Source organism: Panulirus ornatus, chromosome 5 (assembly GCF_036320965.1).
Source record: "Panulirus ornatus isolate Po-2019 chromosome 5, ASM3632096v1, whole genome shotgun sequence".
In the NCBI taxonomy this organism is placed as follows: Eukaryota; Metazoa; Arthropoda; class Malacostraca; order Decapoda; family Palinuridae; genus Panulirus; species Panulirus ornatus.
Window position 1 is genome coordinate 40,235,008 of NC_092228.1, and position 16,806 is coordinate 40,251,813.

General features: G+C 40.1%; 2 protein-coding genes across 3 annotated transcripts in view; one reads left to right on the forward strand and one right to left on the reverse strand.

Annotated features, from left to right (window-relative positions):
• Positions 1 to 16,806, forward strand: part of Itpr (Inositol 1,4,5,-trisphosphate receptor) — a 266,291-nt gene that overhangs the window by 240,678 nt on the left and 8,807 nt on the right. Inside the window, exons 51-59 of the mRNA XM_071662011.1 lie at positions 1,411 to 1,533; positions 1,702 to 1,874; positions 2,612 to 2,776; positions 3,743 to 3,929; positions 8,447 to 8,584; positions 11,564 to 11,718; positions 12,211 to 12,376; positions 13,245 to 13,405; positions 13,954 to 14,115. Coding sequence (XP_071518112.1) covers positions 1,411 to 1,533; positions 1,702 to 1,874; positions 2,612 to 2,776; positions 3,743 to 3,929; positions 8,447 to 8,584; positions 11,564 to 11,718; positions 12,211 to 12,376; positions 13,245 to 13,405; positions 13,954 to 14,115 — 1,430 coding nt within the window. The remainder of the gene's footprint in view (positions 1 to 1,410; positions 1,534 to 1,701; positions 1,875 to 2,611; positions 2,777 to 3,742; positions 3,930 to 8,446; positions 8,585 to 11,563; positions 11,719 to 12,210; positions 12,377 to 13,244; positions 13,406 to 13,953; positions 14,116 to 16,806) is intronic.
• The window catches only part of LOC139748689 (prolyl endopeptidase), a 245,071-nt gene that overhangs the window by 175,789 nt on the left and 52,476 nt on the right, over positions 1 to 16,806 (reverse strand). The gene's annotated exons all lie outside the window — the stretch shown is intronic.

Sequence of the window (16,806 nt, forward strand, 5' to 3'; positions counted from 1 at the left end):
ATACGATTAAAGGGGTTGGTGTGAGAAGATTAGCTGTGACATGGGGAAATAGCGGAAGAGTATTGGAGGGAGAGAACTGGGGGAAGAATGCTCGGAAAGCTGTATGAAAGGGAGGCATGTAAAGACAGGGATAAGTGGAGACTTTTGTCATGGCCACCATCTTGATGGGAGTTCCTGTAAGGAACAGGCATCATAGATATAGCTTGATGAATAGGTAGATCTCACTTGTGTCATTAAAAATTTGAAAACTTATTGTTCCATATAAGATGTCCATCAGTGGCTGGAATATATATTGTGAGAATCTCATGTTACTGAATATTTCACTAATATTAGAAAAGAGTATTTGAAGAGCTGTGATTTTCTTCAGATCTTCTGCTGTTGCGAGGGCTTAGTCTTACTCTATTTATCTATATCTATATCTCTGATGCCTGTTCCAGTTGTAACTCCCTTAAAGGGATGGCCATGGTAACAGTCTCCATAACTAAAAAACTCCAGTGGTGCTTCTTAGCCTTTATGGCTCACCCTTAACAGGCCACTGGCAGTGTCTACAGAGGCTCCTGTCTAATGTTCCTAATAACTATCCTTCCTACCTACTGTTGCTCGGTGAATTCATACCCTAACTCTTTAATTTTGCTCTCATGAAATGCTTTGTGAACTGTTTTTCTATGGAGGCCCCTTATAAATCAGTGCAGAACAAGAGTTTTATGACTGAATTCTAGATAAGCTATTTTTCTTGCTATGTACTTCAGATTTGTTTGAGGTGACATTTAAGAGCAAATGAAGTGAGGCAGGTAGTAGTACTAGTGCACTGAAGGTTCACTGATGTTTTCTGTATGGATGACCCTTCTGGGATTTGGATGTTTGTGGTCTCTTAAATCAGGCATTTGAAAGGTATAGTGGTAACTGCTAACTAGTAAGAGTTCTAAGAAAATTGAGGCTTGTTTATTTGTTACTTGGTGACAGAACTGATCATTTCCATTTTAACATGATTTCTATGGACAAAGTTAGAAATGGGAGTATTTCACTGATGGCAGTGTATAGGAAGGAGAGAGAAAAATTAGAATGAGAGCGAAGGGAATGGAGAATAGGAAACTAACATTGTGAAATAATTGTGAGAAAAACAACCATGTTTACAAGTTGCCAGCTGAACTTGGAGGGGAACATTAGGATTTTGTGGAAAAAAGACAGTACGTTAGCTTGAAAAGAAAGCCAGAAAGAGTGTAAACTGTCATGTTTAGTTAGAGAAAATATGAATTATGAGTTGAAAATGGATGATAGCAGTGTATAGAGTTAGATGACGATAAGGGTACTTTGAAGATGACAGGACAGTTGATTTTTCTTATTTGCATTTGGAAGCATGTGAGTGTCAGGAAAAACTTTTATGATACTGGTTGATCATTTTATTTACAGGTCAAGCTGTGTTGTCAACAATTAGTAACTACATGTCCTTATGGAGCAGATTACTCTTCTTATTAGCACTGATGGTCAACCTTATAGTTGCATTCTTCTATCCATATACTAGTCATTTGCCAAGTAAGTCTAGATAACAGTATATTTACTTTTTAATAGGCTGATGAAGTGGTGATTATTTTGAACATGCTAAGTGCACACTATAATCAATGAAGAAAATGTTGCTTTGTAGTAGTAAGAAATTTGTCCAATATCTAAATTTTGAAGAATAAATCTCTCCTTTATCTTCAGATATTAGTGGTCATTTAAATGGCCTGCTGTGGGTGGTTCTTCTGATAGGCCTTGCCATTGTTGTGAGTTTCCAGCAGCAAATCTTCATATACCTCCTAGGGTCAATATCTGTAGTGCGTCTCATATTCTCTGTTGGACCAGAACCTACACTTTGGCTGCTGGGTAGTGCCAATGTAAGTCTGTGTAAGGTTTATTAAAAAAAAATTTATGTTTACTGATTCTTAATACTTTCACAAGGGTATACTCAGTTTCTTACCAATTGCATTACTGTTTTGTTTTCATCACATAAACAATGCACAGAGTTTTGTTGTGTACTTATGTTTCCTTTTTGTTGATGTAATTACTTTACACTGAATTACTACATTACATTTCTTTTTTCAGCTTGTTCGCTATGGTTTTAATGAACAGTACTATAGTTTTTGCAAGCTGTTAGTCTAATTTTTTGATACCTGTTATTCTCATGACTTGCTAGTGGGAGATGGCGAGTGAATGACATTTCACCGTTAGGTAGGACTAGAGCTTAGAGCTTACCATACATTTTGTCTGTTTGGTAATACTGTTTTTCTTTGCCACCAAACATGATACATGGTTTTACATCTTGGGTTCATCTGGGACTAAGAGAGAGAGGGGGAGAACACTACCTCTGAGTGCATACGATGGGATTTTGCCTAGGTAGATTAGAGAGGGTAAGAAATTGAGTATGAAGAACAGTTGTTACGCTGGATGTTATACATAGGGCAGAGTGAAGGAAAAGATGCATGAAAGCTTTAGATACAGAGGATGTTCAGAAAAAATTGTACATAACTGCTGTGCTCTGTATTTGAAGTAAGCAAAAAGATTATGCTGTATAGAGATATTATTTTATTTTAGTATCATAAATCCATTTGAAATAAACTCTTTGTTTTACCAGGTCCTAATTAAAGGTATCCACTTAGTGAGTCTTATGGGGAACAAAGGAACCTTTGCCAAGAGGTTAGAGCAGCAGGTGACAGATGGCGAGCTCCTTTATCATGTCATATACCTCGTGTTCTGTGTCCTCGGCCTCTCTGTTCATCCTTTCTGCTACTCAGTTCTGGTAATATGTTGTTTTATCATCTCAAAATATTTGCACACTATGAAGTTTTAATTTGCATGTAAGTTTTATCAGCTTCGAATATTTGTACAATATATGAGATTTAAATTTGTATCTCAGTTTTGATAAGTATTTTCTGTTATCACTTCTTTCATTTCTTTCCAGATATTATTGATGTAGAGGGACAGAAATATTAGCAAGCAAAGTAATTTGCATGGGCTTTAGAAGTTGTATAAAATTACAATAATTGGCATAGGTGTACAGATCAGAAAGAAAGAACAATTTGTGTGTTTGGTAGGAGACTGACTTAATAAGATTATATACCTACTAGAGGATACATACTAGTAGCAGTCCATAAAGATATAAGGGGACAAAGTATACCAATCACACAACAGGCAATCCCAAAGGTTGTTGCAAGTTGAGGTCAGTTTGCAGCTGATGGATACATATTGTCTAATTGTGCCAAAAGGAAACTTAGGCATTTGTTTATATTTCACTTCTCGCTTTTAATCTTTTGTAGGATTTGTGACTGATGGATAATGGGGAAAGTTTAATTGTAAACTGTAGTAGTGTGTCATTGGATGCTTGTCATCTGTAGTAGGTCTTATAAGAACTCCAAGATGATCAAAAGTAATGAAATTTGCTTGTATGGCAGTTACACAAGAATCCATACAAGGTATTCACATTTTGGGATTGTCTTCAATCTTCCCATTGTGACGATTGTTTGAAGACCTGAGAGACAGTGATAGTCATGAGTTGTTTTCAAAGTGATAAATCATGAGAGTTGTGTTTTCATTCTTCAGCTTATAAAGTTTATAGCTTGATTTTTTTTTTGTCCTGTTCATGTAAATGAAAGTTTCATTAACATGTGATGAGCTAAATGCATTATTCACAAATAGATATTCTTATGACTTTATTACACAGGATCATAGGTAATATGTACCTGTATCTAATTATATGTCTCTACAGCTGTTTGACGTGGTATATAGAGAGGAGACGCTGCTGAATGTTATTAGATCAGTAACACGTAATGGCTGGTCCATCATCTTAACAGCTGCTCTAGCCCTCATATTGGTTTACATGTTCTCCATCATTGGCTATATGTTCTTCAGGAATGATTTCATTGTAGATGTTACTGACAACGATATTGATTGGGGTAAGTATATATATATATATTTTTTATTTATATATTTATTTTGCTTTGTCGCTGTCTCCCGCATTTGCGAGGTAGCGCAAGGAAACAGACAAAAGAAATGGCCCAACCCACCCCCATACACATGTATATACATACACATCCACACACGCAAATATACATACCCATACATCTCAATGTAAACATATATATACACACACAGACACCTACATATATACACATGCACACAATTCACACTGTCTGCCTTTATTCATTCCCATCGCCACCTCACCACACATGGAATAACATCCCCCTCCCCCCTCATGTGTGCGAGGTAGCGCTAGGAAAGACAATAAAGGCCCCATTCGTCCACACTCAGTCTCCAGTTGCCACGCAATAAAGCCCGAAACCACAGCTCCCCCTCCATATCCAGGCCCCACAGAACCTTCCATGGTTCACCCCAGACGCTTCACATGCCCTGATTCAATCCATTGACAGCACGTCGACCCTGGTATACCACATTGATCCAATTCAATCTATTCCTTGCCCGCCTTTCACCCTCCTGCATGTTCAGGCCCCGATCACTCAAAATCTTTTTCACTCCATCTTTCCACCTCCAATTTGGTCTCCCACTTCTCCTCATTCCCTCCACCTCCGACACATATATCCTCTTGGTCAATCTTTCCTCACTCATTCTCTCCATGTGCCCAAACCATTTCAAAACACCCTCTTCTGCTCTCTCAACCACGCTCTTTTTATTTCCACACATCTCTCTTACCCTTACGTTACTTACTCGATCAAACCACCTCACACCACACATTGTCCTCAAACATCTCATTTCCAGCACATCCATCCTCCTGCGCACAACTCTATCCATAGCCCACGCCTCGCAACCATACAACATTGTTGGAACTACTATTCCTTCAAACATACCCATTTTTGCTTTCCGAGATAATGTTCTCGACTTCCACACATTTTTCAAGGCTCCCAGAATTTTCGCCCCCTCCCGCACCCTATGATCACTTCCGCTTCCATGGTTCCATCCGCTGACAGATCCACTCCCAGATATCTAAAACACTTCACTTCCTCCAGTTTTTCTCCATTCAAACTCACCTCCCAATTGACTTGACCCTCAACCCTACTGTACCTAATAACCTTGCTCTTATTCACATTTACTCTTAACTTTCTTCTTCACACACTTTACCAAACTCCGTCACCAGCTTCTGCAGTTTCTCACATGAATCCGCCACCAGCGCTGTATCATCAGCGAACAACAACTGACTCACTTCCCAAGCTCTCTCATCCCCAACAGACTTCATACTTGCCCCTCTTTCCAAGACTCTTGCATTTACCTCCCTAACAACCCCATCCATAAACAAATTAAACAACCATGGAGACATCACACACCCCTGCCGCAAACCTACATTCACTGAGAACCAATCACTTTCCTCTCTTCCTACACGTACACATGCCTTACATCCTCGATAAAAACTTTTCACTGCTTCTAACAACTTGCCTCCCACACCATATATTCTTAATACCTTCCACAGAGCATCTCTATCAACTCTATCATATGCCTTCTCCAGATCCATAAATGCTACATACAAATCCATTTGCTTTTCTAAGTATTTCTCACATACATTCTTCAAAGCAAACACCTGATCCACACATCCTCTACCACTTCTGAAACCACACTGCTCTTCCCCAATCTGATGCTCTGTACATGCCTTCACCCTCTCAATCAATACCCTCCCATATAATTTACCAGGAATACTCAACAAACTTATACCTCTGTAATTTGAGCACTCACTCTTATCCCCTTTGCCTTTGTACAATGGCACTATGCACGCATTCCACCAATCCTCAGGCACCTCACCATGAGTCATACATACATTAAATAACCTTACCAACCAGTCAACAATACAGTCACCCCCTTTTTTAATAAATTCCACTGCAATACCATCCAAACCTGCTGCCTTGCCGGCTTTCATCTTCCGCAAAGCTTTTACTACCTCTTCTCTGTTTACCAAATCATTTTCCCTAACCCTCTCACTTTGCACACCACCTCGACCCAAACACCCTATATCTGCCACTCTGTCATCAGACACATTCAACAAACCTTCAAAATACTCATTCCATCTCCTTCTCACATCACCACTACTTGTTATCACCTCCCCATTTACGCCCTTCACTGAAGTTCCCATTTGCTCCCTTGTCTTACGCACCCTATTTACCTCCTTCCAGAACATCTTTTTATTCTCCCTAAAATTTACTGATAGTCTCTCACCCCAACTCTCATTTGCCCTTTTTTTCACCTCTTGCACCTCTCTCTTGACCTCCTGTCTCTTTCTTTTATACTTTTCCCACTCAATTGCATTTTTTCCCTGCAAAAATCGTCCAAATGCCTCTCTCTTCTCTTTCACTAATACTCTTACTTCTTCATCCCACCACTCACTACCCTTTCTAAACAGCCCACCTCCCACTCTTCTCATGCCACAAGCATCTTTTGCGCAATCCATCACTGATTCCCTAAATACATCCCATTCCTCCCCCACTCCCCTTACTTCCATTGTTCTCACCTTTTTCCATTCTGTACACAGTCTCTCCTGATACTTCTTCACACAGGTCTCCTTCCCAAGCTCACTTACTCTCACCACCTTCTTCACCCCAACATTCACTCTTCTTTTCTGAAAACCCATACTAATCTTCACCTTAGCCTCCACAAGATAATCTTTCGTCTGTTTCCTTGCGCTACCTCGCAAACGCGGGAGACAGCGACAAAGTATAAAAAAAAAAAAAAATATATATATATATATATATATATATATGGTTTCAGAAGTGGTAGAGGATGTGTGGATCAGGTGTTTGCTTTGAAGAATGTATGTGAGAAATACTTAGAAAAGCAAATGGATTTGTATGTAGCATTTATGGATCTGGAGAAGGCATATGATAGAGTTGATAGAGATGCTCTGTGGAAGGTATTAAGAATATATGGTGTGGGAGGCAAGTTGTTAGAAGCAGTGAAAAGTTTTTATCGAGGATGTAAGGCATGTGTACGTGTAGGAAGAGAGGAAAGTGATTGGTTCTCAGTGAATGTAGGTTTGCGGCAGGGGTGTGTGATGTCTCCATGGTTGTTTAATTTGTTTATGGATGGGGTTGTTAGGGAGGTGAATGCAAGAGTTTTGGAAAGAGGGGCAAGTATGAAGTCTGTTGTGGATGAGAGAGCTTGGGAAGTGAGTCAGTTGTTGTTCGCTGATGATACAGCGCTGGTGGCTGATTCATGTGAGAAACTGCAGAAGCTGGTGACTGAGTTTGGTAAAGTGTGTGAAAGAAGAAAGTTAAGAGTAAATGTGAATAAGAGCAAGGTTATTAGGTACAGTAGGGTTGAGGGTCAAGTCAATTGGGAGGTTAGTTTGAATGGAGAAAAACTGGAGGAAGTAAAGTGTTTTAGATATCTGGGAGTGGATCTGGCAGCGGATGGAACCATGGAAGCGGAAGTGAATCATAGGGTGGGGGAGGGGGCGAAAATCCTGAGAGCCTTGAAGAATGTGTGGAAGTCGAGAACATTATCTCGGAAAGCAAAAATGGGTATGTTTGAAAGAACAGTGGTTCCAACAATGTTGTATGGTTGCGAAGCGTGGGCTATGGATAGAGTTGTGCGCAGGAGGGTGGATGTGCTGGAAATGAGATGTTTGAGGACAATGTGTGGTGTGAGGTGGTTTGATCGAGTAAGTAATGTAAGGGTAAGAGAGATGTGTGGAAATAAAAAGAGCGTGGTTGAGAGAGCAGAAGAGGGTGTTTTGAAATGGTTTGGGCACATGGAGAGAATGAGTGAGGAAAGATTGACCAAGAGGATATATGTGTCGGAGGTGGAGGGAACGAGGAGAAGTGGGAGACCAAATTGGAGGTGGAAAGATGGAGTGAAAAAGATTTTGTGTGATCGGGGCCTGAACATGCAGGAGGGTGAAAGGAGGGCAAGGAATAGAGTGAATTGGATCGATGTGGTATACCGGGTTGATGTGCTGTCAGTGGATTGAATCAGGGCATGTGAAGCGTCTGGGGTAAACCATGGAAAGCTGTGTAGGTATGTATATTTGCATGTGTGGACGTATGTATATACATGTGTATGGGGTTGGGTTGGGCCATTTCTTTAGTATTCATCAAAATTCTTTAAGAGTACCAGTATAATGCAAGTAGTGGTACATACTGAATTACTGTTAGGGAAACTTATATTCTGGAAATCAACATTCTTCTTTTATGATGTCTCTGGTAATTCTGATGATTTTATTACAAATTACCCATAGGAAAATGGGATTTTTAATTTTTTAAAAATTACAAGGCCAGTAGATTTCCTGAACTGATTCACAGAATGATCATTAGATAATGATATTGATATAATATGAAGTAAATAGTTTGAGTACACCACTGATGAGAATATTTATAATGAATAATGGAGCTTACTTGGTTAAGTGATATTTGCAGTATATCTAACCATTGTTTGGTTTACTAAATAAATGTTTTGATTTGTTATTCATATGCAGATACAATTCAGAAGCACATTAATCAGCGTATTGAGAGCTATGTGACATCTAGCTTGTCAGTGAGGAAAAACTCAGTGGAGGACACATGTGAGATGGGAGTAGACTGCTCTGAAGAAGACTCCTCAAATCTTTATAACGGTGAGTTTCAGAGTACTGCTTTTAGTTGAAATCATTCATTAGATATTTCTCAATAAATTGGTATAATTGTAGGATTGTGTATTTGAAGGAAAGTACAGTATGATAATATTAAAGTAGTTGCTTTCTATTTTCTTTTTCATCTTAAATGATTTAACATTATTTGCTTGTACCAAGGCAGGGAAAGGGTATAGGCATGTATATAGTTATTTTGAAAGAAGAAAGACTCTGAAACATTGTTTTAAGTTTTTGTTTGGTTTGAAGACTTTTTTACAACTTTGATATTTCAATATTATTTCTTAATAGTTTGTGATACTCTTTATCTTTTATTTTCACTGTATCCTGCATTCTTTATTTGTGAATCCTTTATTGGTCACCAGGCATATTGGTGTATTATTCAGATTACTGATGCTACCTTCTATCTTTATTCTTCTGATGTTTCTTTTGCTAAGAATGCTGGTGATCTCTATCTGTCTATATCTCTGATGGCTGCACCCAACTGGAACTCCCTCAAGGGGGTGTCCACAACAATAAAGCCTCCATAACTAGAGAACTCCAGTACTGCTTTTTAGCCTGTAGTGGCTCACCCTTAACAGGCCCCTGGCAGAGGGGAACTCTAACTCAGTGTTTGTAGAGGCTCTTACTTAATGTTCCTAGTGACTACTACTGCCTGATGCTTCTGCCCAGTGTTCCTACCTACTACTTCTATTCATAGATTCCCAATTAGTGATGGGACATGCAGGAAAGTCTATGTACTACTTCTGTGCATCTTTTTTTTGCTGTTTATGATCTAATATAACAAGGGATTTGTCAGTAAATGACTTAAACTACATGTTGATAGTGAAAAAAGTTGTTAATTGAAGGAAGGAATGTATGAACACACCAAGAGGAAGATGGTAAATCAGACTGCTGATAGCATAGATAGAAGTAAGTTGAGAATTGGCAGTTAGATGATGGTTTGGAACATACATCACCTTACTGACTGATACACAGAGACCCTCCAGCACCGCTTACCTTCCAGTGCGACCTGTCGTACGGGAGTAGCAGATGACCCTGCCAAGGCGCCCACCGCTCGCTACGACAACCCGACCTCAGGAATTGGTACCTGCCCTTGGAGCTTCGGGAGAATAGCCTAATCCCGCTCAACACATGCACACAAAGAGGGAACAACCTTCACCAGCCCATCGGCCGAAACCAGATGTACAAGGCAGGCCCGATTACTAACCTGTGCTCTTGGACCACATCCTGTAAAGGGAGTGGGTCCAGGTTAGGGCTTTTACTGAGCACACCTCTAGATCCCGGTAAGTTAGCCCTAACTCTCTGAGAGCACTCACACTTTCTTGGCACCATGCACCACACCAATAATGTGGCAGATATTACATATACAGTACCATTCCCGGTGAAATCCTGTATGCCCTGAAGGACTTCAGGGGTGCCGTAATAGCTGCACTTGTATTGATGTGCAGCTGAAAGTGTGAAATGGACACCAGTGACTTGAGTATCAATAATGATAGCCTCTGTTCTTTTGGATGCCACGATGTCCGGCTTCCTAAAGAACCCCACAATTGGAATGCAGGGCTCACAGGACACTTTGTACCTCCTCTGTCTCAATCATCCAACCAAATAGGCACTGATTTTGTTGTGCTTCTTTACCTTCCCACTATGGGTACGTGGGCACATCTTAGCAATATGCCCGTGTGTACCGGGCTTATGACAGGTGTCACAGAGGCTGTTGATTTAAGGCTGGCCTCTGGAGGCCCTGGCGGGGGTGGGGAAAGTGCCAATCCTCACTTGGACGGCCTTCACATTATCAGACCCGGACAGGAAACGGTTCCCACTGTTTACCCATCCACTAACCTGAGGCACGGTAGTAGGTGGAGCGAGACCCACACTGTCGACGGTGCTGATCAGATTAGCCCTCCATATGCAATGGCGTTCAACTTTGTTGCTTGCCTGCCGACCAGAAGTGCACGCGGGTCCAGTCCAGCGCTGCAGCTTGCTCAACACTGCAGGCTCCTGGACAGCTGCCTGAATCACCGGGTCAGTCGGTGAATAATTTCTCGAACCTGGCTTGTTTATTTAGTCAGACAGTTGAGACAAAGTCCAGTATACCAAGCCCACCATCTCCTGCCGCTGAGTGGAAGTAAGCACAGGGCATGTCATGGGCTAGACGGAGCCAGCGGTGAACCGCGACTCACACCTGTCTGTCCATGTGTGCTAGCTGTGTCTTATAAACTTCACCCAACACCCAAGTGATGCATAAGCTTTGGCACTAGATGTCCCACAAGCAACGCAATTCGCTGTTGAGGTTTTAGAGGGGCTCTGGTGATGTTACAGAGCCCCTCTTCTAGCAGGGCACCGTAGGATTTTTGCCTTCCTCCTGCTCCGACGAGAATACTGAGGTACTTATAGTCGTCCTCAGTGTTCATGGATCGCCTTTGATCGCTTAGACATCCTAGAGGGAACAGTCACCTGCAACCGCTGTAATGCACGTACTTAAATGTTCCTACCTACTACTTCTATCTACTGTTCCTACCATTTTGCCAAAAGGCAGGGCTAGTGCTTAGTGCTCACCGCAGGAAAATCTGAGATACAAAGAATGAACAGTGCAAGTTTTGTATGAGAAGGAAAGACTGTATATTTGAGGACAGAATGCCACTAGTTCATGTGTGGGTGAGGCAGAAATAAAAGACAGCTACCTGAGTCAGAGGTGTGCAACTTAACAACTACTGAAGTGCAGGCTTACTAAACTGCTGTCACTAACCCTCCCAATACCCACAGGTGGGTAATACTGGTAATATACCTCCCTGGTTGTTGGCTGCCTACCAACTACTACCTGATGCTGGTGCTGCTTCTGCAAGTCATTATTTTATTATATTATTTTTGAACTATTTTTATCTTACCTTGTAATTGCTAAAATATAAGTTATTAATTCTATGGATTTTAGTCACTTGAATTTAAGTAATAACTATTCATTTGCAGTTGTTGATAGCATAACAAAAGAAGTAATGGTTGAAGTTGAGGATGCAAAGGAAGAAGCATGCTCAACACTTCTCATGTGTATAGTGACCTCTCTTAACCATGGATTACGGAGTGGAGGGGGCATTGGTGATATCCTTAGAGCTCCATCAAATAAGGTAAACCTCTTTAGTATCTTACAAAACTTAAACATGAAGACCACACATTTAGCTTGTCTGGGCAGTAGAAATTCTCTTGCTATGTTGCATGTGCAATTTTGGCATCATTTCCTTTGATTTATACCGTGGTCTAGAAGGTACCCTTTAAGCTTTTAATGATTTTTATGATACTGTTTTGCCATTTAGCAGTTTTTGTCAGATTTATAAAATTTCTTAGAATTTGGTATTGCATGCACAGCTTCACAAACTCAAGATGTTTAATTACCTCCTCTGTTGTTTAAAACCTAGCCACAGAGGTTAAAATGTGTCATGGAACATTATGTTACTTTCATCACACAAGTAGGAGCAGTTGCCAGCTGCTTTATGAATTCATATTTCTGTTATATGTTTGTCTGATGAGGTGCATATTTCACTTTTCAAAAAGAAATTTTTTACATATTTCTTGAATATTATATTTTTTGATGTGCTTAAGTGTATGATTTCTCTCTTTAGGAAAACTTATTTGCTGCCCGTGTCATCTATGACCTTCTCTTCTTCTTCGTTGTCATCATCATAGTCCTAAACCTCATCTTTGGTGTCATCATTGACACTTTTGCTGACCTTAGAAGTGAAAAACAAAATTCAGAAGAGATTCTGAAAAATTCCTGCTTTATATGTGGTAAGTGACCACTTTTGTGACTCTAATGAGAGTATTCTCAACAGATTCTTGGTAGTTCGTAAATAGACATGATTGTCACTATTTTGGTTAGATTTTTCAGATTATATTAAAGTTAATTTTCAGGATACTTACTAACTTTTGTACTGTACTGTCATAGCAACATTACTATCTTCTCCATGGGCATTGATCCTTACAGTTGTAAATTTTTTCCTACCTGTTCACTGTTTCCTGCATGACTGAGGTAGCACCAGAAACAGACAAAGAATTGGCCTCATTTGCTCTCATTTATTCTTATGCCATCATATGTAATGCACCAAAATCACACTTGTAACCTGAAGTGCTGTAGTAAAACTGTGGTAGAGATGTGGGGGTAGTGAAATTACCAGGTAGTCATATATCTAATAAGTCATCAGTACTGGAAACTTGGTGGGTGGTAAAGCTGTGGGTTGGGATGTCATGTATGGAAAGGAAATTATGTTGGAAAAAAAAGGGGGTGCCATAGGATGGTGAGGTAATATAGAAAGTGAAGGCATTACAGATTAATATATAAGTGGGGTAGTGAATTAATGGAAGTCTTTAATGACATGACACCTTAGAAATGGGTTTTGAAGTCACAAGTATGGAATCATGGAAATCAGAAACTTTAATAGGGATATCAGCAAACTCAGCTGAGTTCTCAAGACACAGAGGGAAATAAAAAGAAAGTCTTTATTATCAAAACATTCAGCTGTTCAGCATTGCCTATATCCCACGTATGGAATACGCACATTTCAATGCGACTGAAACGGTTATCAGCACCTCACTTTAAACTTCAGTATTTATTGATAACTATGGTACACCTAATCCCATCCATTTCTTGTCTTTGCAGGATTAACTCGTTCTAGTTTTGACAATAAAGCAGTCAATTTTGAAGACCACATCAAACGTGAGCATAACATGTGGCACTACCTTTACTTTTATGTTCAGGTAAATGTGAAGGATCCAACAGAGTTTACTGGGCCTGAGAGTTATGTTTACCTCTTAGTGAAGGTAAGTCAGGCCTGTTACATTACTATAAATCATTTGTTCAATACAGATATGGAAAAAATTAATAAACTGAACCCTTTAATGGTCAAGGCTCTGAATTTTCATAATTTAAAACATTAATTGAGTATATCTCGCACGATACCTTTCAGCTGAAGGGTCAACCTTAGGTAAATGTAACAAGGTATTTGAGAGTAAAATTTGGTAAGGATTGTAGGAAAGCTTAAGTGGCAGGGTAAAACATTACTACTTAAGGCACATAATCTTCATCCATATGGTTTTTAATATTGAAAATTGCAGGTCATTCATGTGAAAATATATTTGATGATATTTGAGTACTTCAGTATCCCAACAAGCCAAGATTCTCTTAATAATAGCAAACAATATGTCAACATTATATACAAAAATATAATACCTTATTTTTTATTCCTAACATACCAGTTCATCACAACATAAATTCTTTTAATGAAAAAATCTTGGTAAAGGGTAAATGAGTGTATACAATATAATTGTATTTTCTAAAACCAACTCAGTGATTCAGTTTTCCATTTCAGGAGAAAGACTTAAATTGGTTTCCTCGAATGCGAGCAATGTCACTGAGCATTGGAGAGACAGAGGGGGAAATGAATGAAGTGCGATGCCTCAATGCCAAGCTGGACCGCACTCAGGCTTTAGTCGACAGCCTTGTTTATCAACTTACAGAGCTTAAGGATGAGGTAAGTCAGTGATGTGACAGGTATTCATAAGAGTAGCATATGTGAAATGATTGATCATTGACCATGTATTGCATCCCCTTGGCAGGGATATTGTCTAGCTTACATAATATTATGTATTTAATTATTATTATATATTATTATATTTTGCTTTGTCGCTGTCTCCTGCGTTAGCGAGGTAGTGCAAGGAAACAGACGAAAGTATGGCCCAACCCGCCCACATACACATGTATATACATACACGTCCACACACGCAAATATACATACCTATACATCTCAATGTACACATATATATACACACACAGACATATACATATATACACATGTACACAATTCATAGTCTGCCTTTATTTGTTCCCATCGCCACCTCGCCACACATGGAATAACAACCCCCTCCCCCCTCGTGTGTGCGAGGTAGCGCTAGGAAAAGACACCAAAGGCCCCATTCGTTCACACTCAGTCTCTAGGTGTCATGTAATAATGCACCGAAACCACAGCTCCCTTTCCACATCCAGGCCCCACACACTTTCCATGCCCTGGTACAATCCATTGACAGCACGTCGACCCCAGTATACCACATCGTTCCAATTCACTGTATTCCTTGCCCTCCTTTCACCCTCCTGCATGTTCAGGCCCCGATCACTCAAAATCTTTTTCACTCCATCTTTCCACCTCCAATTTGATCTCCCACTTCTCCTCGTTCCCTCCACCTCTGACACATATATCCTCTTAGTCAATCTTTCCTCACTCATTCTCTCCATGTGACCAAACCATTTCAAAACACCCTCTTCTGCTCTCTCAACCATACTCTTTTTATTTCCACACATCTCTCTTACCCTTACATTACTTACTCGATCAAACCACCTCACACCACATATTGACCTCAAACATCTCATTTCCAGCACATCCACCCTCCTGCGCACAACTCTATCCATAGCCCATGCCTCGCAACCATACAACATTGTTGGAACCACTATTCCTTCAAACATACCCATTTTTGCTTTCCGAGATAATGTTCTCGACTTCCAAACATTCTTCAAGGCTCCCAGAATTTTCGCCCCCTCCCCCACCCTATGGTTCACTTCCGCTTCCATGGTTCCATCCGCTGCCAGGTCCACTCCCATATATCTAAAACACTTTACTTCCTCCAGTTTTTCTCCATACAAACTTACCTCCCAATTGACTTGACCCTCAACCCTACTGTACCTAATAACCTTGCTCTTATTCACATTCACTCTTAACTTTTTTCTTTCACACACTTTACCAAACTCAGTCACCAGCTTCTGCAGTTTCTTACATGAATCAGCCACCAGCACTGTATCATCACCGAAAAACAACTGACTCACTTCCCAAGCTCTCTCATCCACAACAGACTGCATACTTGCCCCTTTCCAAAACTCTTGCATTCACCTCCCTAACAACCCCATCCATAAACAAATTAAACAACCATGGAGACATCACACACCCCTGCCGCAAACCTACATTCACTGAGAACCAATCACTTTCCTCTCTTCCTACACGTACACATGCCTTACATCCTCGATAAAAACTTTTCACTGCTTCTAACAACTTGCCTCCCACACCATATATTCTTAAAACCTTCCACAGAGCATCTCTATCAACTCTATCATATGCCTTCTCCAGATCCATAAATGCTACATATTATTATTATTATTATTATTATTATTATTATTATTATTATTATTATTATATTATCATAGTCGCTGTTTCCCACATCAGCGAGGTAGCACCAGGAAACATACGAAGAATGGCCCATTCACTCATATACACATACACACACACACATATATATATATATATATATATATATATATATATATATACTTGACTTGACCCTCACCCCTACTGTACCTAATAACCTTGCTCTTATTCACATTTACTCTCAACTTTCTTCTTCCACACACTTTACCAAACTCAGTCACCAGCTTCTGCAGTTTCTCACATGAATCAGCCACCAGCGCTGTATCATCAGCGAACAACAACTGACTCACTTCCCAAGCTCTCTCATCCCCAACAGACTTCATACTTGCCCCTCTTTCCAGGACTCTTGCATTTACCTCCCTTACAACCCCATCCATAAACAAATTAAACAACCATGGAGACATCACACACCCCTGCCGCAAACCTACATTCACTGAGAACCAATCACTTTCCTCTCTTCCTACACGTACACATGCCTTACATCCTCGATAAAAACTTTTCACTGCTTCTAACAACTTGCCTCCCACACCATATATTCTTAATACCTTCCACAGAGCATCTCTATCAACTCTATCATATGCCTTCTCCAGATCCATAAATGCTACATACAAATCCATTTGCTTTTCTAAGTATTTCTCACATACATTCTTCAAACCAAACCCCATGATCCACACATCCTCTACCACTTCTGAAACCGCACTGCTCTTCCCCAATCTGATGCTCTGTACATGCCTTCACCCTCTCAATCAATACCCTCCCATATAATTTACCAGGAATACTCAACAAACTTATACCTCTGTAATTTGAGCACTCACTCTTATCCCCTTTGCCTTTGTACAATGGCACTATGCACGCATTCCGCCAATCCTCAGGCACCTCACCATGAGTCATACATACATTAAATAACCTTACCAACCAGTCAACAATACAGTCACCCCCTTTCTTAATAAATTCCACTGCAATACCATCCAA